At 49.3% G+C, this 22,198-nt stretch overlaps 10 protein-coding genes across 10 annotated transcripts in view; 7 read left to right on the forward strand and 3 right to left on the reverse strand.

Moving 5' to 3' along the window:
* Window positions 1–188: 188 nt before the first annotated feature.
* On the reverse strand, window positions 189–1,543 carry mrpl4 (mitochondrial 54S ribosomal protein uL29m). The gene is made up of 3 exons (XM_032083655.1): window positions 1,161–1,543; window positions 903–1,069; window positions 189–726 (listed from the first exon to the last, which is right to left on the reverse strand). Exons 1-3 carry the CDS (start codon window positions 1,513–1,515, stop codon window positions 592–594), a joined length of 657 nt encoding a protein of 218 aa, XP_031935346.1. The 5' UTR covers window positions 1,516–1,543; the 3' UTR covers window positions 189–591.
* A 561-nt stretch (window positions 1,544–2,104) lies between these two features.
* On the forward strand, window positions 2,105–4,953 carry BDV37DRAFT_264309 (NOT2 family protein). The gene is made up of 8 exons (XM_032083656.1): window positions 2,105–2,215; window positions 2,556–2,663; window positions 2,735–2,876; window positions 2,977–3,500; window positions 3,555–3,619; window positions 3,675–3,922; window positions 3,977–4,331; window positions 4,397–4,953. The coding sequence occupies exons 1-8, from the start codon at window positions 2,203–2,205 to the stop codon at window positions 4,487–4,489; spliced, it is 1,548 nt and encodes a 515-aa protein (XP_031935347.1). The 5' UTR covers window positions 2,105–2,202; the 3' UTR covers window positions 4,490–4,953.
* Window positions 4,954–5,175: 222 nt separating this feature from the next.
* Window positions 5,176–6,153, reverse strand: BDV37DRAFT_288876 (isoprenoid synthase domain-containing protein; the record flags this gene model as incomplete). Its single annotated transcript, XM_032088341.1, has 1 exon — window positions 5,176–6,153. One exon carries the CDS (start codon window positions 6,151–6,153, stop codon window positions 5,176–5,178), a length of 978 nt encoding a protein of 325 aa, XP_031935348.1.
* Window positions 6,154–8,134: 1,981 nt separating this feature from the next.
* Window positions 8,135–10,098, forward strand: BDV37DRAFT_41796 (transferase family-domain-containing protein). The gene has a single exon (XM_032090614.1). It carries the CDS (start codon window positions 8,250–8,252, stop codon window positions 9,783–9,785), a length of 1,536 nt encoding a protein of 511 aa, XP_031935349.1. The 5' UTR covers window positions 8,135–8,249; the 3' UTR covers window positions 9,786–10,098.
* A 312-nt stretch (window positions 10,099–10,410) lies between these two features.
* On the forward strand, window positions 10,411–11,940 carry BDV37DRAFT_276441 (cytochrome P450; the record flags this gene model as incomplete). Its single annotated transcript, XM_032085560.1, has 1 exon — window positions 10,411–11,940. The coding sequence occupies one exon, from the start codon at window positions 10,411–10,413 to the stop codon at window positions 11,938–11,940; it is 1,530 nt and encodes a 509-aa protein (XP_031935350.1).
* A 622-nt stretch (window positions 11,941–12,562) lies between these two features.
* On the forward strand, window positions 12,563–14,751 carry BDV37DRAFT_41812 (dihydroorotate dehydrogenase 2). Its single transcript, XM_032090615.1, has 3 exons — window positions 12,563–12,627; window positions 12,865–13,380; window positions 13,442–14,751. The coding sequence occupies exons 2-3, from the start codon at window positions 12,928–12,930 to the stop codon at window positions 14,576–14,578; spliced, it is 1,590 nt and encodes a 529-aa protein (XP_031935351.1). The 5' UTR covers window positions 12,563–12,627; window positions 12,865–12,927; the 3' UTR covers window positions 14,579–14,751.
* On the reverse strand, window positions 14,752–16,356 carry BDV37DRAFT_41839 (triose-phosphate isomerase). Its single transcript, XM_032090616.1, has one exon. It carries the CDS (start codon window positions 15,779–15,781, stop codon window positions 14,924–14,926), a length of 858 nt encoding a protein of 285 aa, XP_031935352.1. The 5' UTR covers window positions 15,782–16,356; the 3' UTR covers window positions 14,752–14,923.
* Window positions 16,357–18,670: 2,314 nt separating this feature from the next.
* Window positions 18,671–19,159, forward strand: BDV37DRAFT_288881 (RpiB/LacA/LacB family sugar-phosphate isomerase; the record flags this gene model as incomplete). The annotated part of the gene is made up of 1 exon (XM_032088342.1): window positions 18,671–19,159. The coding sequence occupies one exon, from the start codon at window positions 18,671–18,673 to the stop codon at window positions 19,157–19,159; it is 489 nt and encodes a 162-aa protein (XP_031935353.1).
* A 1,091-nt stretch (window positions 19,160–20,250) lies between these two features.
* On the forward strand, window positions 20,251–21,314 carry BDV37DRAFT_276445 (putative U-box domain protein; the record flags this gene model as incomplete). Its single annotated transcript, XM_032085561.1, has 3 exons — window positions 20,251–20,333; window positions 20,471–21,008; window positions 21,081–21,314. 3 exons carry the CDS (start codon window positions 20,251–20,253, stop codon window positions 21,312–21,314), a joined length of 855 nt encoding a protein of 284 aa, XP_031935354.1.
* Window positions 21,315–21,649: 335 nt separating this feature from the next.
* Window positions 21,650–22,198, forward strand: part of BDV37DRAFT_41860 (acyl-CoA-binding domain-containing protein) — an 851-nt gene continuing 302 nt past the window's right edge. The window contains exons 1-2 of the mRNA XM_032090617.1: window positions 21,650–22,006; window positions 22,073–22,138. Coding sequence (XP_031935355.1) covers window positions 21,758–22,006; window positions 22,073–22,138 — 315 coding nt within the window. The 5' untranslated portion in view covers window positions 21,650–21,757. The remainder of the gene's footprint in view (window positions 22,007–22,072; window positions 22,139–22,198) is intronic.

A 22,198-nucleotide genomic window follows, 5' to 3' on the forward strand; every position in this document is an offset into this window, starting at 1 on the left:
ATTACTATTCGGTACCCTCTTCCCCCCTCAACTAATTAAAGGATCCACCGATCCAAATAACCTCCCATCTCAGAGTGATAGTTAAGGAGTCGGCTTTTCCAGAATAGTCATCGAATATACTAATTTCTCTTACTATTACGGATCCTGGGAGAAAAGTTAGTAAAAGAAAGGGAAACGAAAAGAAAATATACACTAAAGAGGATAAAATATAATAAAATCATTAATCTAAATACGTAAACCTCCTGAACCGCTCTGAGTTACCCCTTTTCCCATCGGATGAACTTAATAATCTGTGGAGATCGTGGACTCCAAGGAGTATATAGATGCCAATTATTATATACACATAAGTACCTTTGCTTTCACCCCTAATCGGACAACTCCTGCACTATTAAGTCAGAAGGTATACGATCTAGACTCAGTGACAAATCCTTTCCCCTTTTCGGTACTCATCTCCATAAAGCATCGGAACTAGTTCACGAATCATATAGAATCAATTGGACTAATACAGAGTGATAATACTACATACACAGAACTAATCCGAGACAGGAGCTCTTACAGCCCGTTTCTGGTAACTGTAACGCTCTATCTAGATTATGCCGTGCTCGATGCCTCTTCAGCACCCTCTTCCTGTGGCCGGTAACCACTGTTGTACAATTTCTGGGCGTCTTCCCAAGCATACCATCTTTCCCGAAGAACGTGCTTGATGCTCTTTTGCGTAACACGGATCTGTCCAGGGCAAACGTTAGTGTCCAGATCTCAATGTACGCGCATAAGCCCCATATATGGGATGGAGCCTCGCAATTTCCATAATATGAGTATGCTGAATCAATGTCCAGTACCGCGTCGCCAATGTATGGAGGCATATAATATTGCAAGGCTTTGTACGTGGGAAAAGAACTCACCGTCCGGTCCCGATTGTCAAGCTCCCATTCTCCGTAACCTGCCTTCAGTCGCTGTCTTTCCAGCTGAGAGGTGGCTATGCGATTGCGTTCCTTGACACAGACCCACCAAAGAGCATGGAGATCCTCCCAGGACTTCTCACGGAGTTCCTGAATTGACCAGGACCGACCTAAACAATTGTTGGTGAGCATCACCCTGTGCCTAGTAGATCCTCTTTTTTTGGCCCTCCCTCAACAAAGCCCGACGGAGAGTGGACTAACCATGCGCATGATCGTATTTCGGCGTGCTAAGTGCCTGGTGGTCCGGAGGGAAGAATCCCCAAAGGCCATGATCCGGGGTAGGATGACGCTTCTCGAGGGTTTCCGGCGAGACAGGCTTGGGCAGGGGGTATTTCGAAACGCCCAATTTAAACTTGGGGCCGGTATGGTGGATGGCGGACACACCGCGTGATTTGCTCAGATCACGTCCATGGCCAGCGGCGACAGCGGTCGACGAAAAGTTCGAGCACTGAATCCGGGAGAAATGAAGGGACGGCGCAAGGTAAGGAGGAGGCAATTCGGCCAGCGGAAGGCCCCCGCACTGGCGAGCAAGTCGCGCAACCGATTGGCGATGCATCGTGGTTTGGAGGTAGCGGCCTTCAAGAAGACTCGTAGAACACCTGCGGTTCCGACTCAAGAAGCTAACGGAACGAGTGGACTTTTCGGCGGGTAAAACACGTGACTCAACAGCCGCTTGCCGTGTGACACGCTCCGTCGCGGCAGCCTACTGCGGTTCTGTTCCAGGTCCCTTGGGTTTTGAGTAATTGTCAAGTGCGCTTCATAGTATCGACACGCATCCGGTTCTTCTTTGTTTCCGTATAAAACCATTGCCAGGTGCGGGACGGGACTCGAAAGCTACTAGAACAGTGTAACAGGATCGTTCTCCAATCAGATGATCAAGAAGAGATAATGAAATCGGGTTAAGCCTTCGGTCATATTGTCTATCTTGAATATATCTATGGATCAGTTTTAAACCAAGCAAATGAGTGAGGGTTGGCCCTTGAAAAGAGACCTTCACATCTAGAAACCTTACCAGTTATGGAACTAAGCTGCGCCAAATGGCGGCTAAGATGGTCCGTGCACACCAGGAAGCGCGCGTTTGAAGCCACTCCACCTTCCAGTATCCGTCGCATGAGAGTGGGCAGAGATCCTCGAAGCACTGGTGATTTCAAGACCTCCCCAGACTCTTTGTGTTAACTTTCTCTTGGTTTTCCGAATTAAAATATTTATTTTATAGACAGCCTTTGGAAGCTTGTATCACATCATGAATCGGCCAGGTTTGTCAATTCCCTTTCTTCTCTTTGTACTGTCCATGGCCCGGTGTTGGTATAGCCAGCCACAGAAGTGATTTCCTTTGATCAACCTCTATATGCCGATGTGCCGTTGTCAGTATATCTGTGGTTACTTCAAAAGTTCGCTCGTGAACAGGAAATGTCTTATCCCCACCTCAGCATTGCGCCAGTTGTATAGATTCACAGTATGGCATCTTGACCTGCGACCGGGCGCCTTGCAGACCTTATCAAACCTCGGCAGCTTGAACGAAGAGATCACAAACCTTTTTTGTTTAAAACTTGTGAATTAACCTATCATATGCTGACTCTTGTTACTATTGACTAGGACCAGGCCCACAACCTCTCCGGGGTATGTCTGGATTCCCCGCACAGCAACAAGCACAAGCTCGAAATGCGACTCTGGCATCGGCGCGTTTGCCAAACGGAAAACTAGGTGCGATTAATTCGGAAGTTATCATTCGGTATCATTACAGCCTTGGAAGCTAATGGAGGAAGGCGAAATAGGGAGCGGTGCTGCTTGGAATTTCAACCTGCCTGTCAGCGGAACCCCAGGAATCCAGAGCAATCAGCAACGCAGTATGGGGAATATTGGGTCTTTTGCGCAAAGCCTCAGTGGGTCGCAGCCTGCTACACCTCTTGATTTATCGTGAGTGTGACCTCGCTTGTTTTCTCGCCTCGAGGCTTCTCCGTACACAAGAGACACGGAAATCTTTCTTGACCGCTAATGCTGGGAGTTTGTCCGCTAGCGATTTCCCTTCCCTATCCGGAGCACCCCCACAGTCTCAAGCTCAGAATCCGGGGCACTTAGTATGGGCGAATGCCAGCCAACGAGCCATGCAACAGACCCCTGTCCAAAGGCAGCAACTCCCTACTTCTCAAGCACCTTCACGACCACTTCAAACACAATCCCACCCCCAACAACCATCTCAACCGTCGCATGATGATGTATTCCCATCTGGAGCTCAGTTTGCCAATCGCCTCGATGACTATAGAAACGGCGGACAGGGCATCAGCGGTCAGTTAGGCGCAGGCACACAGCCGCAGACGGGCAATATTGAGGAATTTCCTCCTCTGGGGCGCAACGTTGCCGCAGAAATTGGTCAAGATCGCAGGGGATCTTTAATGCAAAGTGCGGGATTTGGTAGTTACAACGCTGGCTTACCGCTTTCCGGCGCAAGCCAAGCCCAAGCCACGCAGAATCGCAATGCAGTATCAGCATCCATAAACGGACAGGAAAGAATAATGTCACCTGCCAATGCGGGATCAGGAAGTATGTTTGTTGAGGCCTTCCTTCATTGGCTGATGAAAGATTAATCATTCCCAGGTATTGGAACGTCACGATCGCCCGTCAACCAAGCCTCCAATGGGGTGTCGGGTCAAGAGAAAGAGGTTCGGCCCTCAATATGAAGGTTGCATGTATACCGGCTTACGATACTTTGCGCAGGACTTGAATAATGCTGTGTTGTCAACCCAGCGCAATTTTACGGAACAACAGTCCGCTTCCGGGGAGACACAAGAGACTTCTGGAGCTGCCCAAAGTGCGGAGCAACCGCCACTAGGCGAGATGAGCGAGCTCGATAAATTCGGGCTAGCAGGTCTTCTGCGCATGATTCACAGCGATAGCCCGGATGTCGCCGCTCTTGCAGTAGGTCAGGATCTGATGACATTAGGCTTGGACCTGAACCAACCGGAGTATGCCCATGTCTATTAACCCCGTGCTTTGTTTGCTCAACTAAAATATGTTAGACCTTTACACACATCTTTCGCGTCCCCTTTTGTGGCATCCATGACCGGCGTGCCCTTGGAACAGGACTTTGCGCTGCCTTCTTGTTACAACGTTGCCAACATCCAACCACTCCAGTCACGTATTGCCAGCTTTAGTGACGAGACATTATTCTACATCTTCTATAGCATGCCGCGGGATATCATGCAAGAAGTTGTGGCCGAAGAGTTAATGGGCCGCAAGTGGAGATATCACAAGATTGAGAGGTGTTGGCTTACTCGTGATGAAACATATCCCGGTCCCGTCGATGTTGAGCGCGGCGTCAGTGAACGAGGCATATACCTAATCTGGGACCCTGCCACCTGGAAAAAGATCAGAGTACGATAGGACCCATTCGCAACCAAGTTTCCCCTTCCCCGTGCTAACGAAAACCTTGCCGGCAGCGCGAGTTTATTCTCCGATATGAAGATCTTGACAACAGAATGGACCCCAACAGGGGACTCGCACGTGTTGGATTCCCACAACATGGTTCATGAACACCCTAGAGCAGCATGATAAGGGAGTCAGCAACGGCGTTGGGGTCTCATCCATTGTATGGTTGAGTCAGTGCTGCCAGTGATTCCAAGCCACTAATTGTTCCTCAGAACATGAGTGGATATATGCTGAAGCAAATGACTATTATGATCTTGTCACTCTTCGCACCCAAGCAGATAAGCTAATACTGGCACTGAATACTATGACTCGAACAGAATACAGTCATGCATAATCTACCATATATTGAGCTCCAAGAAAGACAACTACCAAGGCCTTGGCCCGTAGCTATACTAAATTTATACTTTAGCCATGTCGGTGGCTTCATGTATACCTTCGGCCCGAGACAAAATGGCTAATGATGTTATCTCTACAAAAACATAGGTAGAACTTATCTCAAGCCCTCTGGCTTTTATGCAGCCGCTGCTTATATAATCTTGCTATGTCCATAAATAGACCAAAGTATTCCAATCTTTATGTTCCGCCATATGTACACGTGATTCGGCAGTAGTTAATCAAGTGCAATCCTCATTCACTCTTTGACGTCGCATGTGAGCAAGATCTTTCCAGAATCCAAGTCTAGCGTGGAAACAAGCTACGTGAAATTATAGTCCGCATCAAGTAGTAAAATATCAAATGTACCACTCTAATACTGCCCGGCATATTTGTATGATTAATGAATTATTCAATACTATAAGACCCTGTCTTGTCCAAGTCTCATCGTGAGCCCAATTTCCTTCAGCCGATACCGGTCCTCACAAATGTGCCACATAATATAGCCATTAATAAAATCCTTCCAAAGCTTCCCAATAACACCGTCTTCTCCAATCCCATTACTGACAGCATACATAGTCTCAGCTGTTTCCCTGCAAATTTGCTCTAGCACATCATGAGGGCTGCAACATGAGGTACGAGCTCTGTTCATGATGTTTGTGTTCATCTCAGTTCCAACCACGGACTCCTTAAAGAACGACAGAATATCATTTATATCGTCAATGAGGTCCAGCATACAAGCAATAAAGGGCACATAGGTCGGCAAATGCCGGGTTTCTTCTGCAAGGTGCTCAGGAAAGATGAAATGGGCGTACACTTCCCCAGCTCCAGTCTTGTCACGGACAAATTTGGATGCTCGTTGACCAAACTTTGCTGGAAGATTCAGGCCTGCAGCAAGATTTGCTTCAACCGTATTCCCCAGCATGAAGTCGACGAGACCTTTGGTAATGACCCCAGTTGAATATGGGCCATAGTACATTCCGGTTTCAGTCGCAACGAGCTCCAACCACATCTTAACAACAGTGTCGTCGCACTTTAAAGCATGGAGCCCATTATAGGCACCGGATGAAACTCTCTGAAGATCGGGGAGGATCTGTTCAAGGTCCTGTTCTGCTTTGTCGTCCACATAGAGAAGAAAAGTGGTGTAGAGCGCAATATATCGTTTCAACTGGTGGCTAGCATGCGGATACCACTTGTCCGCGGCGCTGGTACATGCTGGCAAGAGCTTCCAAATGCGGCTCAGTTGGTGCTCCTGGAGATTATGAGAAATGATATATTCTTCGAGCTCCGCGAATAGTTTTGTGTGGAATGGCCGGACTGCCTGCTGAAGGTCAAACCCAACATCCTGTAACCAAGTTCGAAGGATTTCCTCTGTCGGCTTGTGGAGGCCTGTCATGCTTTTATGGAGTCGCCTAGGGCAGAAAAGAGGCTTGGAGAATAGAGAAACAATGTAGGGCTCTGTTCAAATGTGAGGAAGAAATATACTGGTAGGGGTGTTGTAAGGTAGAATAGGATAATCTATATTCTGAAGAAGCGAATTGTTAGGATCAGAGTAAATAAAGATGTAGAAAGGGAAAACTCTGAATTATCTGACCTTTTGGCCTAGTGTCCAGCGTTCAAGCGTGTTTGCCTCGTTCCCACACCCTCACAGTAGTAAACAGTTTTCAGGCTTGAAACTCTGATAACAATATTATCCTGTATTATGATATACAGTATAACTATACTTTTCCAAGGTCTCCTTACTTCTAAACTTGTAAGTTAGAACTTAAAATATATTGATATACTATAACTATACTTCTCCTCACGTACAAATGTCAGAAGAATACCTCCTAAACAGGGTAGAAGATTTACCAACTACGTAAGGGTACATAGGCAGTAGATACTATCAAGATAGAAGACCGATTCTTGCTTCTTTTGTATTATCAATATAGTGGTAGTTTACAGCCACCCATTTTCCCTTAGTCTTCGGAAAGAATCAGACAGATGTGGGGGGACTATTGTACGCTATTGAAAAGGCAGCGAGTCTGGATTCCCGATATTGCTGTTCGGCTGTTGGAATATCTATGCACGGCGGACAGGTGATACGATACAGTCATCATGCAGAGTCGTCATCGGATCTGTGACAATAAACTTAGAAGTTGGAATTTAAAACATATTGATATACTGCAACTATACTTCTTCTTGGCAAGCTTGGAACCCTAACAATAATATTCCACTTCTTCTCCTTCTCACAGAGCCACCGGGCTCAGTACCCTTTACTGTGATCGACGGGTGGTGTATCACTGTGGTAGGTGTAACTAAAATACTTTGACACTAGAGTTCTGGGGTCGCCAACTCAGCAGTCAGTTTTTTCACCTGAAAATATTGAGAAATTTATGAACCATTGAGTATTCGGGACTCGAGAGTAAGATGTACATAGTATCAAAACTAGAGACAGTTCCTCCAAGGTAACTACAGTATCTTGAAACTCTAGACCTTACCTATCTGGTATATGTTTTTTTAACTTAATCGTACGATTGATCTTAAAGTTAGCGTTGAAGCTAGTGTTTATTAACTTTAGAAGGCGGAGTAGTAGAGTTATTATCAACCTTATTTAGAGTCGGACTTACACAGTTTTTAACTATTTGAGATCTTGGGGCTTTACTTATCTAGCTTTAAGTTTAATAGTATTCGAGCACTGCGGCTACAGAAGTATGCCGACGATGTTGTCCGAGGCGCCGCGAAGTCACGCGCTGTTTTTGAGTCATTCGGTTTTTCTTCTTCTTCTTATTATTATATATGCGTCGAGCGCTTTTTCAATTCTATCCTCTATTGTATATAGACCATTAGATGTTTTGGTGGTTGGTAGAATACGCGTAGGGCTAAGTTTCTAATCGGCTGCAGAAACTGACCGCTAGAACTCTAGTGGAGGGGTCGAGTGCTTATTGCCCTGCTCGATGCAAGGTGCCACACTTTGGGAGCGGAGTAGGAGGCAATACGATCCTAGGAAGACGAGCAATAGGAGCGAATGATAATTAAGAAGGTCATGTTGCATAGAACTGATCGCAGACGGTTTACCCTCCGAGGTCAGCTTTCAGGATAATCGGGTGATCAGTAGTACCTACATTATACTGCTTTCGTATGTCGAAGTTTAGGAATAAATGTGTTGATTGATTGTTTTTAACCCAGAGCTCTAACAGAACTGGAGTTTGTTACAAGGATCCAGTATTCAATATATATATATATATATATATATTCTAATACAGTGTGATAGATATATCCGTAACTAGGGCTGGTGGGCATGGGTTCCCACGCCTAAAAGTATAAGTAAAGAGGCTAGCATTCCATGTGGCACATGAGGCTGCTCATCTTCTTCGAGGGACTACTAGTATTCTACGGGATAATTTCCGATGAGGTATAAAAGAGGGCAGAAGGCAGCACCTGCTTTAATTTCATATTCCTAATTTCAGTTCGTCTGAGTGGCTTTTGCCTTTCATACTCCTGAAAGAAAAAATGGTCCCACCACCTTCCTTCGAACCATATGTTCTGACCCCCCTGGACCATTCAACGGCGTCCGTTCATTTCTCGTTCTTTGTTACCTTTCTTTGTCAAGATCCCGCAGCAGGATGTTCAGTATTGGAAAGAGGTGTCCAGCGCCTAACTACGCGGCTACCCTTTCTATCAGGCAACCTGGTCCAATCCATTCAACGAAAAGGCACCAAGAATGTCTTCGAGGTGCAACAGACAGATCCATCCCATTGGAGCAAACTGCCCATGCTCAAGATCAAGCAGCATGCACAGTATATCTCACCCCGGAATGTCAATAGGAACACCCCTGCTCTATCCCCCGACGATCTTTTCAATCCTCACTATATGCCTCTCCCATTTTATATACCTCCCTCCGAACCGCAGCCGCTTTTACGACTACAAGCAAATGTGATGACCGATGGCATTGTTCTCTGCGTGTCCTTCCATCATATGGCCATTGATGGTATTGGGATAGGATCAATTCTACAGGCTCTTTCTGAGTGCTGCCGCAATCCTGACCAACCTCCCGAAAGACTTTCGACCTCTCCTGAAAGTGAGGCACAAAGCAGGGCAAGAATATATCAGAGCACAAATGAAAGTCACCTGGCCAGGGACGACGGCGGTGGGTCCGATATTCAGCAGGCAGCACCAAGCTCTAACCTTGGAGCCCCAATCAGTCGCCGCTTTTGCCTCGACGTTGAAAAGATCAGAAGGCTGCGCGAAGCCTGTACTACAGCCATAAAAGCCGGAAAGGATATGGCGCGCCGGATTAATCCGTCAAGCCCTAAATATGATGCTAGCTGGCAAGGCTTCTCCAACAATGAGATCGTAACCGCTTTGATCTGGCTTTGCGGGACACGTGCACGGTCCCGTGCGACATCAGTAGAGAGGGATAGGTCTTCATTCGCTGGCCTCAATTCTTCTCTCTTGTTTGCGGTTGATGTTCGTGGGATTCTCAACATTCCAAGTACATACCTGGGCAATGCAATCGTCACTCCTACATCCACGTACCATTTCAAAAGTACAGAGTTGCATGATGCAGATCATTTGGTGTTCAATTCGGACACTAGTGACACGTTGCATGAATTTAACCCAAATGACATTACTCTTCTTAGCAACCTGGCTCTGTCCGTCCAAAAAACATACCGATCTGTCAACCCCGAGCATGTCCGGAATATCATCTCGCATATCATGGCGAGTAAAGATTGGTACCTTCCCGCCAAGCTTGGTGACTTGTCAGTCAGTAGCATGCGTGGCGTACCGTCGTATGATATGGATTTTGGCCCAGGTTTGGGTACCCCTTATGACGTTGATGCACCGGATAACAGAGCAGATGGTGTTGCCTGGCTTCTATCCCCACGTTCAGAATCTAGTGCTCGATTATTAGGCTATCAAAGGCGGGGATTCTGGGAGGTCCGACTTTCACTGAACTCCGTTGCAATGAAATCCCTTAGAAGCGACAGGCTTTGGTGCCAGGTCACCACGGAGAAAGCCATTGAAAGTATTCCAAACAAATTGTAGGAACCTGATGATGAATCTATTGAAGTGGTATCCATATGCATAGCCTTTTGTGCAGGTAATAATAGTGGGCAGTGAGCTCTTGTAGGAGCCACATCAAAGTCATGTGTAACATCGAAATCTCACGGAAAAAATATCCTGTAAAGGGCTCTAGAAGAGTCTGAGTCCTGTTTATAGTCTGGCTGTTATTTTTACTTCAGCAGGCTCTTGTCATTCTTGCACTACAAAGGTGAGAAAATGATTGTGCTTGCACATCGTCCGAAGATCCATCCACACCTCCCTATCCCGCAGAACTTAGTCTTGACCTAGTAGTAGCTTTTGGCTTAAACCCTAATAGCAACCTTGATATGTCGGTCAAGATCAGACATGTAGTAGCGCCAAACATATCACATGCAGAGTAATACAGCATGACTCCGGATATAGAGTCTGTTTAAGAGAGCTATGCATCATGCTAGGGGCCTTGTCTCTCACTTCTCTTCGTGGGCCTCAGAAAACAGACGGTTCAGTGAAAGAGGGGTAAGGGTGTAACCTATGAGAGTAGCTATGAGGTTTATAATCAACAAAATATAGATCTAAACTAGATCTGCTGGACAGGAATGCCAGACTAACAAAATCAATTACAGACATTATGGAAACCACCAAAGTTGTGATATTGTTGACCCTTGTTCTTCTCTGCTACTGTGCGTCCATCCTCCGGAGACCCAAGCGGCCGCTTCCCCCGGGGCCTCCACGTCTTCCATTGATTGGCAACCTTCACCAATACCCAAAATCCGAGCCATGGAAAACATACCAAAAGTGGCATAAAAAGTACGGGCCGATTATGACAGTCAAGTATGGCCCGCAGACGATTATCATGCTAGGAACCTCTCAAGCAACAAGAGACATTCTGGAGAAGAGAAGTGAAAGGTACAGCTCAAGACCCAGGATGGTTGTTGCTGAGCGGGTGACCAAGAACCTGCAAACAAGCGTGATGCCGTACGGCAAGCTATGGAGGATACACCGCCGCCTCCAAACTTCACTTCTCAGCAACAGTGCTTGTCAGTTCTATCACGAAATCCAAGAAGTCGAAAGCCACCAGCTCCTATTTGATCTGTTGTCCACAAATGATTTTTCAGATCGCTTCCGTCGCTTTTCGGCAAGTCTCCTCTTTACACTTGCATATGGAAAGCGGATGCCAAGAGGTGATGAGCATGAGGTGCAAGAGATCGACCTGCTTATCAAGAATTTAATGGAGGTGGTTATGATGGGGAATTGGTTGGTAGACCTTTTCCCACAGCTAGAATATCTTCCTCGACGGTTGTCGAAGTGGAAGCAAGTCGCAGATGGGTTTCACGATCGGGAAGTCAAACTGTTTACCCAGAATCTCAGGGCTGCTTTAGAAAGAGGGAATTGGAATTGGACGAAAGCCCTCATGGGGGTACCAGAGGCGCAGAATTTAACCGAGAAGGAATTATCATATGTCATTGGTTTCCTCTATGAAGCAGGGAGTGACACCACAACCTCTGTCCTCGAGGTTTTTATGCTAGCGACAGTTCTGCACCCCGATGCGGTTCGGACAGCCCAACTCGAGCTTGATACCGTTGTTGGACAGCATAGACTCCCTTCGTTCGAGGACATGTCCAAGTTGCCTTTCACAATGGCATTTGTGAAAGAAGTGCTGCGGTGGCGACCGATAGTGACTGCCGGAGTTCCTCGTCTGGTGGAGCAAGATGATGAGTACATGGGATACCACATTCCAAAAGGCTCTGTTGTTATTGCAAACAGCTGGTCGCTGTATCTTGATGATGATATGTTTGAAGATGCCGACTCATTTAGTCCAGAGCGATGGATCCAGAACCCCAATCTACAACTCAGCGGCTTTGGGTTTGGGCGGAGAGGTTGTGTAGGCAAGCACCTTACTGTGAACTCTCTGAACATCATTATTGCTAGGCTGTTGTGGGCATATGACATCAAGCCCGAGAAAAATGAGTTGGTGGATGCCTTTAGGATGAAGCAAGTTGGCCTGGTGTCCAGGCCAATGCCATTTCGCGCGTTATTTCAAGTCCGGTCACCTAGCCGAGAGTCGGTGATACGAAGTATAGGAGCGAGTTCCCAGGAAGCAACTGATGAGATTCTGGATCGTATCCAAGCCAACGTCGCTGGTGCTAAAGTTGCTTAGTCGAAGTTGGATTAGACAAGCTTATGTAGTAGTTCATCCTTTAGTTTTAGCTCTTGCTGCCCCAGGCCATCCAGTACTCTGAGATTGTGAAGCTTCTCTAGGTTATCCAGGATTGGGCCGATCATAGTAATTGTTTTAAATCCTTGGACATGAAACAGCAACATCTTTATTATATATATTCTGTTTCGGCTGTCGTCTGTCTTCTAACCCTTTCTGCTTGGCCGTAACGACAATGTCCTATTGTCAGCGAATAATTTGTTTCTTTCAGTCAGGGTCAAGCAAGGTGGGTAACTCATAATTTATACTTGATACCTAGACAGTATCGACTATTTTTACTATACTAGGTAGCGAATATCACACCGCCAGCCGAGAAAATGCATACGGAAATCGCACCATCTTGTCGACGTCTGAATCTGATACCCACTGCCGTTACTATACCTGACCGCTGCTGCCGAAGCCGAGAGCATCTTGCTTACCACACCGCCCACGTACATTCAAGTCCGCCAATCTGCCGGTCATTATCTGACCGCCCTCCGCATCCGTTGACGCAAGAAGCAAAAGTGAACTTGAAGAAATGCTCCAGCGCCGTCCTTGAGTGTTGTCTCTTGGAGGATTAGCTTGGGGAAGCTTATATTGCTTTTCTCTTATCTGTTTACATCAGTAGTTTACAATTGACCTGTTCAAGCGGTGAGTTGAGCCGATTCTTCCTTTCTATTGATCGTTGTCCAAAGCTCGGTATCGTCACCGGTGGGGGTTTGTCGGTTCCTGTGGTTCGATGCTCTAGGTTATGGAAGACCTGGATATGGAAACTGATTCAGGTCCTTTGTAATCCCGAATTGATGTTATTGTTTCCCCCCTCCTGTCAATGCTTCAAGACTATGTTATTGGGCGCATTCCTAGTATGGAGCCGCTAACCATTCGTAGGTCAATTGAAAACCAAGCATCTTGTCAATAATTGGATCCTCCTAGGATCATCAAAAAGTAAATATGGCATCCAACTCAATCAATATTGCCTTCAGGTCTGCAGGACCTAGAGCCCGCGCAATTCCTTCTCTCCGCTGTTCTCAGCGACCGTCAATCCTCCACAGACAGCCTGCGTTTCGGCAAGCAAGCTTGAGGTATGCGTCGGATACTGTCGCGGAGACAACGGAGGCCGTGAAGGAGACCGTGAAGGAGGCACCTAAGAAAGCGGGCCGGGGACTCCGGAGGACCGTTATCGGTACTTCCTTGGCTCTTACCCTTCTAGTTGGCTTCGTGTATGGAACGGATACTAGGGCTAGTGTTCATCGGTATGGCGTTGTCCCTCTGATTCGGGTGTTGTACCCTGATGCGGAGGATGCGCACCATATCGGAGTGGATGCTTTGAAGAATCTTTACAAGTTTGGACTTCATCCTAGAGAGCGGGGTAACCAGGACGGTAATGGCGTCCTCGCGACCGAGGTAATGGCTTTTTTTGCGGCGGAGCCTTAGAAGATTGAAACTGAACAGTTTGGGGTTTTAGGTCTTCGGATACACCCTTACCAACCCGATTGGTATTTCCGCTGGACTTGACAAGCACGCTGAAATCCCGGACCCTCTCTTTGAGATCGGACCTGGAATCGTCGAGGTGGGTGGTACCACTCCGCTACCACAAGAAGGTAACCCCCGGCCTCGTGTCTTCCGGCTCCCGTCCCAGAAAGCGATGATCAACCGATATGGTCTCAACTCCAAGGGCGCCGACCATATGGCAGCTGTTCTCCAACAGAGAGTCCGCGACTACGCATATGCCCATGGATTCGGAGCGCATGACCTGGCCGAGGAGCGTGTCCTGAACGGCGAAGCTGGTGTTCCCCCAGGCAGTCTCCGGCCAGGAAGACTCCTCGCTGTGCAGGTCGCAAAGAACAAGGTGACGCCAGATGCCGACATCGAAGCCATCAAGCGTGACTATGTGTACTGCGTTGATCGGGTGGCCAAATACGCCGATATCCTCGTGGTGAATGTTTCCAGCCCCAACACCCCCGGCCTGCGTGATCTCCAGGCGACTGCCCCTCTTACCGCCATCCTGAAGGCCGTCGTTGGTGCAGCACAGAGCGTCGACCGCAAAACCAAGCCACGTGTCATGGTCAAGGTCAGCCCCGACGAGGACGCCGACGAACAAGTCTCCGGTATCTGCGCCGCAGTCCAGGGCTCTGGCGTCGACGGTGTAATTGTGGGGAACACAACCAACCGCCGCCCTGAACCCTTGCCGAAGGGCGTAGCCCTCCCCCCGAAAGAACAGACCACCCTGAAAGAGACCGGTGGTTACTCCGGCCCTCAACTCTTCGACCGCACTGTGGCCCTAGTAGCTCGGTACAGAGCTCTCCTCGACCAAGCGCCCGTTACGCCGGAACTCGCCGAAGCTGCTCAGGAGGCTACTACGAAACTGGTACAGGCGGAACCTGACTCGGAAAACGTCCCTCCAGTGGAAGCGCCTAATCCCGCTACCCAGGCTCCCCGGAAAGTCATCTTCGCCTCGGGAGGTATCACCAACGGCAAGCAGGCTCAGGCTGTCCTTGATGCTGGTGCCTCCGTCGCTATGATGTATACGGGCGTTGTGTATGGTGGTATCGGCACCGTGACTCGTGTAAAGCAGGAGATGCGCGAGGAGAAGAAAGCTTAGAAGATTTTAGATGGGTGACGGTTTCTGAGTAAAGTATATGTAAATAGTGTTCGGCAGTGTTTGACGTTCGTTTTATAAAAGCTAGAAATATTTGATTTCAATTTGACCTTTCTACCCTTCGGGGGTTCGGGTCTATAGTAACCTGATAAAGGAGCATCTGAATTCATCCACAGGTATCCACATGTACCCTATTCCAGGCACAGTATAACATTAACAGAGAAGAGGAGAAATGAAAGATCATGACAATCTAAGCTCGTATACTTCGTCAACCCGACCTGGCTTTTACCCCTCTATGCTATGCATATGCAGCTCATTACGAAAAACGCATTACTACGAAGAAAGAAATCAAGCGACGTTCAACGTCTCCTCGACTTCCCTGACCACCTTCCGCACGCCCTCGATCTCATGGGCGAATCTCCCCAGGAACATGCCGTCAACGGCTTTCCCCAGACCGCCCGCGCCCCACAGGCCCGGCCCGGCGCTTCCCCCATACAAAATGCGGACGTCCCCAGGACGCTCCCCAATCACCGCCTTGATGCCGTCCACCACGGCAGAAATGTGATCGACGCCAGCTGGCCTGGGCTTTCCTATCGCCCACACGGGCTCATAGGCGAATATCACAGGCGCATGGGCGGGGATGGCCTGGAGAACTGCGCGCACCTGCACCTCGCACTCGCGCACGGCCAGCCCAACGGCCTGGGACGCAACGGGGCCCGGCGCTGTGACCTCGCCAATGCACACGAGCGGCACCATACCGTGGGCGGAGGCCGCAGCGGCCTTGCGACCGGTCTGGTCGTCTGTTTCGCCGAACAGGGAGCGGCGCTCGGCGTGGCCCAGCTCAACGATGGACACGCCCATGGCGCGGAGAGCGAGTGGGGACACTTCCCCCGTGTATGCGCCCAGCGGCTCCCAGAAGCAGTCCTGGGCGCCCAGGAGGAACGCGGGTGGCAGGGTCTTGGCTTCCTGAGGGGCTAGGCTGGCTTCATAGTTTTTGAGGATCTCGTTGCTGGGGTAGATGGTCAGGAAGTCGGGGATCAGGGCCAACAGGAGCTTGGAGCGGTTCGCGGGCCGCACAATGTCATTCTGGGGGTCGAGCAGCGCGCGGAGATAGTCTATTGTTCGGGTGGGTGTGAAGTACATCTTCAGCGAGATGATGAGTAAGGTGCTGGGTAGCACCGGGTATGTTTGCTCCGTAGCGGCCATTTTTGGTCTGTCTCTGGTTTAAATTCTTTTGTGTTCTGTGGTTCGCTGGAAATCCTGGTCGATTGCGAGCCGCTAGTTTGACACTCGCACGCAACGCTGGGTGGGAAACTCGTAATTCTTGGGAGGGTTAGACATAGACAACCACTCTGGTGTGATTCCTGGGATAACCGCCGCGACGCTAGAAACTCCACTTTAGGCGACACGGAAAGCGAGTTCGTTTCCTGGAGACCAGGGAAACCAGAAGTACGAATATATTTGTTGGGGAAAGTGGAACAAATCTCCGAAACACGAAAATAGCAGGGAGACGACGTTCAACTGAGGGGAATTCTGCCAATCAACTTGGTCAGTGCGATCCGCGGGGAGTCGTTTGGGTTGCGTCGTTCGTCCAGTGAGTTCAGTTGATTTTGGACCTAGTAAATTAAATGGCGCCTGAGGCCACCTGCGGCTGTGAGCGGACGAAAGTCTGGGACTAAACCAGGAGGTTCGGTAACCAAGTGGGCTTACCCAGCGACAAAAAAGAGGAGACAGTCGATCGTCCCACGCGAATGCATCCCCCAGCGGGTGATGTCACTGGCTGAAAGGGAGAGGTTTTGTGGACCAACTATGGGGATGCACCCTGTCAGATCATGGAGTCGCGAGATGTCATATGTAGGTGAATCCTTATATTATGGAGGCCGGGAGGGTGTGGTATACCAACGTATCCCCCAGTGCCAGTTTGGACTCCGAGGAGGGACGTTGACGACCATAATAACTGTTGGCGGGGGAAGGGTGTGTCCAGGAGGGGTCACTGGAACTAGTTATGAAACTATCGTCGCAACCGATCGTTCCGATATGAGGCCAAGGCGTGAAGTCAGAAATTGAGGCATCCAAGCCGTGTGTATGGAACAATACCGAACGCCATGGATGGGATGTACTGTTGCGTGCATTCCGGGTGCCGCATGGACCTCCCGGTTCCACGAGTGACGGTAATTTTACACGAGGCACCAGTCCTCATGCGGTAAGTCTGTCTGAGAGCCTGTTTGCCGACTTTGCTGCGATTCCCTGTTCTGGTACCCTTGATGCCTCGCGGCCTAAGGACGTGATGGTTGATCGGATGGCTGTGGGCCACCAATTAATGAAATGGGTTTGGTTCGAAAGGTGGAGTTTCCCCCAGTGCAGTGGGAGAGAGCCGAGCCGGGCCTATTCTGCACCAGTCCTTTCGGGAGCTCCTCATTAGGACATGCGAGGTCTCCTGCCCTCAATAGCTTGACTGAGATTTTTTTCTAAAATATGGAGACAAGAGGTACACATGACCTCTATATATCTACACTTGGGAATTCGCCAGGCAATCTGAGGGTCTGGAATTCAATTTTCGAGTATCATGTGCTGGGTTCGATTTTTCGACGCCCACTAGTGCCAAGCAGATACAGGCAGGTATCCTGCACTAGGCCAAGCGAAGGAGTCAATCGTTACCGTGAAGGTGCCCGCCATCATTGGTGCCGAGCTGAATTCAATTCTATCTCTGGCCACATTAGTCTATGCACGTTGATACGAAAATGGTCTCCATCTGATTAACCAATCCGAAAGTACGGTCTTTCGTTGGAGTCTCCTGGACTTTACTCCTTTGGGCGTGTCCGCAGCAGTCCTTACAATCCGTGGGTACCGAGTTGTCGCAACCACCTGTCGCTATGACCCAACAATTAGAGATACCCCGGAGTTACAGCCCCTGTGGGGAAGCTACGATTGCCCATCGTGAGCGAACATGAATCCAAAGGATTCTTCAGGCGCATCGACGTGGTGCAGTGCCGTCTCGTCAGCGGCAGTGTTGGGAGGGGTTGGAATGTTTTGTGCAGATACTGCTGAGCATTCCGGCAGAACTCTAACATGCAGACGGCAGGTTTCTCGACGGCCTCGAAAGGGCCAGATAATCCCGCTCAATACACACAGGGTTGGTGGTTTGATTTGATTCCGTTCCATGGCAGTTTTTGATAGGAAACTAAGGCCTTAGGCTCTCGGCTAGCCTGGTTAGGAATAGTGAATGGGATATTATTGGCTACACGGGCTGCAGCCATCTAAACCGCGCCCCACGGGACATCGGAAGGATTGCAATTCATAGTCGTTTCATTGACAAGGGAACTCATTATGCAAGGGCTCTCTCTCTCTTTGACTTCGTAATAGAAAACGGAGGTGGCGGCGCCATGACCGAGTAGATATTGACTTCGCCGGGAGCTTATGTTGTAAATCAGTATCAGTACCTTAGTAGACCTACATGGTGGTCATTTAGGAAGCTTTGGCGACCAAATAGAAAGTGATTGTCCCCTAAAAGATCCGAATGTTGCCTGCTCAGTATAACGTCCATTGGGCAATGATTGGACCATGCAACGTCTGGGTACTCTTGCACCTCATAAGCCACGCAGGTTTTAGTTCCAGGAGTTCCGACTCCGATCCCTCCATCATACCCATGTAAAGCTATGACGCCACCCGTGGGGCAGTTGGAACCAGACATCATCCTCGATGCGTCGTCCTTTGGATCCTGTTGCGGTGGGGATGTTCTGCCGGAGAGATTTATGCGCAACGAAAAAGATAGCACGGGCGATTCATCCCTTATGCTTTAACCCAATCAATACACCTGTCCGTCGCCGAGGTTTGGTTCGATGGTGAGGCACGGCGCAACCTTCCCCAGATAAGAAGGAAGAGCTAGAAACCTAGTTTGACCCGGGGAGAGAATGGAGGGGGACGGACTGACTTTCCAAGCTATATAAGGATCCGTGATTCCTGTCTTCGGTCCCATCCTTTCCATTCACCAAGATACTTTCCTCCAGTCTCACTCACCAATTCAATTCCTCTTTCTCTCAATCCTAAAGAAACCGTCGCAGAAGTCAATTGACTCTTATACCCAAAATCATCAACATGTCTGCCGATCAGAAGCCCCTTCGCATTGTCATGGCCTGTGACGAGGCTGGCCAACCCTACAAGGAGACCCTCAAGGCTGCCCTCGAGAAGAACCCTCTCGTCGCGTCCGTCGATGATGTTGGTGTCAACTCGACCTCCGACAAGACTGCCTACCCTCACCCCGCCGTCGCCGGTGCGAAACTCATCAAGGAGGGCAAGGCGGACCGTGGTCTCTTCATCTGCGGTACGGGTCTGGGTGTTGCTATCGCCGCCAACAAGGTTCCCGGCATCCGCGCCGTCACTGCTCACGACTCCTTCTCCGTCGAGCGTGCTATCCTGAGCAACGACGCCCACGTCCTCTGCTTCGGTCAGCGTGTCATTGGCATTGAGCTCGCTAAGAAGCTTGCCAACGAGTGGCTGACCTACCGCTTCGATCCCAAGAGCGCATCGGCCGCCAAGGTCCAGGCCATCTCCGACTACGAGGCCGAATTCGCCAAGGCTCAGTAAATCTTCTGATAATGGCGCTTGAAACCATGCGCGAGCGAACGGATCGCGTGTCGACGGTGCCATCTTTGCGATGGCGCTCATGGCGCACCGTTCGATCATCGAGATTCGTTTGGTCGAAGCATCCAATCACTTCTCCCTTACGCCGTGTTCTTATACCTCTTCCGAGCGAGGGGACAGCATCCTGATCAGGATGGGCTGCTCCGCGAGCTTTTGTTTATAATATTGCATTCACAAAATAAGTCAACGATACCACGAAGCGCTTGGAATGAATTTGGCTGGCCGAATTTCCCTTGTTTTGTTTTGCTCCGTCCTGGCTACTAGTTGCTAGATCGCAGGGTTAGGATAGAATGAATATTATCTTTTGAACAGTACCGCTATCCCATCACTAATAACCACTGAAGTCTAGAAATGGATGAAGTAATTCTGAAACATTACAATACCAACACATAGTTCCATAAAGAGTTAGAACGCCAAAAAAAAAGAACGTTGCTGACTGATCCGATATCCTCCGCCATCATTCTTTGTGCATCGATCAGCTTCGATCTCAAGAAACAGCGACAACACTCTTAATCATGGAGACACATTCCCTCGTTCTCCTTCTTCATATCCGGTCACACCGACCGAACACAGTCAGACTAACCGCCCGTCACCCATTGGGCTGACACCATCCGGGACTTACCCGACGACACCAACAACCACTACATTAGTAGTTTCAGATCCCCGTTAATTGCCATCCCGCTCACTTTATAGCACCAAGACCCCCGACAATAACAGGTAGATTCCCAGGGTCAGCGACAACCTCCGCGACCAAAGCGTTGGCCTCGGTTCCCAACCCTCGTTGCCGTCTGATCATACCGTTCCAGCGGTTCTATATAATTCTCTTCTTTTCTATCTTTAGTTCGGTCCCAGGAGATCACTTAGTTGCGGACAGCGTGTGGAGCGCCCCACTCCAATTTGGCCGATAGTCGCTTTGTAATTCAACTTCACAAAAAAAAAGTAACAGGAACGGCGCATCGCACATTGGATACCGAAGAAAGGTCGTGCTTCCCCATTCTTGGTTATATATCGAATCAAATCATCCGATCTAGACAATGGCGTTTGAATTGAAGGAGAAGGGTAACCAGCTCTTCAAGGAGGGCGATTACAACGGTGCCGAGGAGCTGTATTCGCAAGCGTGAGTTTCGCTGATTCTATTCGATTTATGTTGCATCATTCCCAAGAAAAGGATGAAAAGAAAAGGGAATTTGTTTTGTATCTACATATCTGAAAACAAAGACCACACCCCCCAGGCTAATCGCCAACGTGGCATAGAATCCACAAGAATCCGCGCGAACCGACGTTCTTTACGAACCGCGCTCTGACTCGGATCCGGCTCGAGCTATGGGAGGGCGTGGAGCACGATGCGCGCGCTGCGATTAGCCTGTATGGGCCCAAGAGCGCGTCCAGCCTGAAGAGCTGCTGGTACCTGGCGCAGGCGCTGTTGGGACTGCAGCGTCCGCAGGAGGCGTATGAGGTCGCTATCGATGCGTACCGGGCGAGCCTGGCGGCGAAGAACGTGCAGACGGAGAATCTGTCCAAGGCGGTTCTGCGCGCGAAGCAGCAGATCTGGGCGCACAAGGAGACAGCACGGCTGCGGGAGATGAATGCGACGCTGGCGAGTGTGGAGGCGTTGATTGAGTCGGACTTGAACCGGGCATTGGCGGAGTTGCAGGGAAAGTTGGATCGGGAGGAGATTGGACAGATTGGGTTTGTGGAGGATCAGAAGGCGCTCCGTGAGGATGCGAAGAACCATACGCAGAATGTGAGAGATGCGTTCCGGATTGCATCCAAGGGGGACATCCAGGAGAGGGTGAGTTTGTCTATCGCAATCGGAATGGCTGTGGTGGTACTGCAGTGGGACTGTGCTAACTGTGTGTGGCAGGTTGTACCCGATTACTTGGTCGATGGGATCACCTTCGAGATCATGCACGACCCCGTTATCACTCCGTCTGGGACCAGCTTTGACCGCATCGGCATCCAGAAGTACGTTGAGCAGGCCGGGGTCGACCCAATTACTCGGACGTCTATGACGGTCAATGACCTGCGGCCAAACTATGCGCTCAAAGCGGCGTGCGAGGAGTTCCTGGACAAGAACGGCTGGGCTGTAGATTGGTAGTGGAATTTTGCCTTCTAACCTATTGGCCTTTTTCTTTTTCTTTTTTCTTTTTTTGTTTTGTACTTGTTGTTTTAGCTATATGTGTGTTGTAGCGACGAGTTACCCTATTTTGTTTGCATAGTGGCGTTGGGAATATTGAACGATATGGATACCTGGCATGAATACACACCTCCAACCACCCAGGATCAGAAGAATTACTACGCACAAGTAATAGTAGACTCATTCTATACCATCACGAGCTAGCCAGAAAGACAGAATCAGGTGCCAGCCATGTGAGTCCCAACAAACAAGTCACCCAGAAATTACCCCACCAAAACGCAACCAAACAAACAATTCCCCCCACTTCGTCTCCCCTCCCCCCAAACCAACAAAAGCCTCATCTTCTCTGCATCCAAAACACTCCCATCCTCACTACAGAACCTATCTTCTCAAACCAAATCAAAATGTCCGTCGACGCCTTCTTCGAGAACCTGAGCTTCGCCCAGTCCGGCGCTAAGTTCGCCGAAATCCAGTCCGCTGCCGCCGGCATCAACATCGATCTCCTCAAGGCCGCCGTCGAGGCTGTCCTTGGCGGCGACGACAAGGCCACGGTCGAAGGCCCTCTGGCTGATGCCCTGAAGGCTGGTTTCGAGTTCGCGACGAAGCTTGTTAAGATGCTGAGCCAAGAGCCCGGTCAGATGGAGATGCTCACTGTATGTGCCTCATCCTTCCGACTTCTAGGGTTGGGTTGAAGCCGATGCTGATGGGTGAATGAATAGTTCTACAAGTACTTCAAGCGCGCCCGCAACGAGACCCCTGCAGAGCCCTCGTTCTACCAGCTTGAGGTGAGTTTTTTTTTTTTTTTTTTTTTTCCCTTTTTTTTTTTTTTTTTTTTTTTTTTTTTT

The sequence above is a fragment of the Aspergillus pseudonomiae genome (genome assembly GCF_009193645.1).
Source record: "Aspergillus pseudonomiae strain CBS 119388 unplaced genomic scaffold BDV37scaffold_132, whole genome shotgun sequence".
NCBI lineage: Eukaryota > Fungi > Ascomycota > Eurotiomycetes > Eurotiales > Aspergillaceae > Aspergillus > Aspergillus pseudonomiae.

Bases quoted from the DNA above. Each gene is read 5' to 3' on its own strand.
- BDV37DRAFT_41839 (XM_032090616.1), bottom strand. From the start codon at position 15,781: ATGGCCGCTACGGAGCAAACATACCCGGTGCTACCCAGCACCTTACTC.
- mrpl4 (XM_032083655.1), bottom strand. From the start codon at position 1,515: ATGCATCGCCAATCGGTTGCGCGACTTGCTCGCCAGTGCGGGGGCCTT. The intron at 1,070-1,160 runs GTTAGTCCACTC...ACAATTGTTTAG, and splicing joins GAAATACGATCATGCGCATG to GTCGGTCCTGGTCAATTCAG. The intron at 727-902 runs GTGAGTTCTTTT...TGCCCTGGACAG, and splicing joins TTGACAATCGGGACCGGACG to ATCCGTGTTACGCAAAAGAG.
- BDV37DRAFT_264309 (XM_032083656.1), top strand. The intron at 2,877-2,976 runs GTGAGTGTGACC...TTTGTCCGCTAG, and splicing joins GCTACACCTCTTGATTTATC to CGATTTCCCTTCCCTATCCG. The intron at 3,501-3,554 runs GTATGTTTGTTG...AATCATTCCCAG, and splicing joins TGCCAATGCGGGATCAGGAA to GTATTGGAACGTCACGATCG.
- BDV37DRAFT_41796 (XM_032090614.1), top strand. From the start codon at position 8,250: ATGGTCCCACCACCTTCCTTCGAACCATATGTTCTGACCCCCCTGGAC.
- BDV37DRAFT_41812 (XM_032090615.1), top strand. From the start codon at position 12,928: ATGGCATCCAACTCAATCAATATTGCCTTCAGGTCTGCAGGACCTAGA. The intron at 13,381-13,441 runs GTAATGGCTTTT...TTGGGGTTTTAG, and splicing joins ATGGCGTCCTCGCGACCGAG to GTCTTCGGATACACCCTTAC.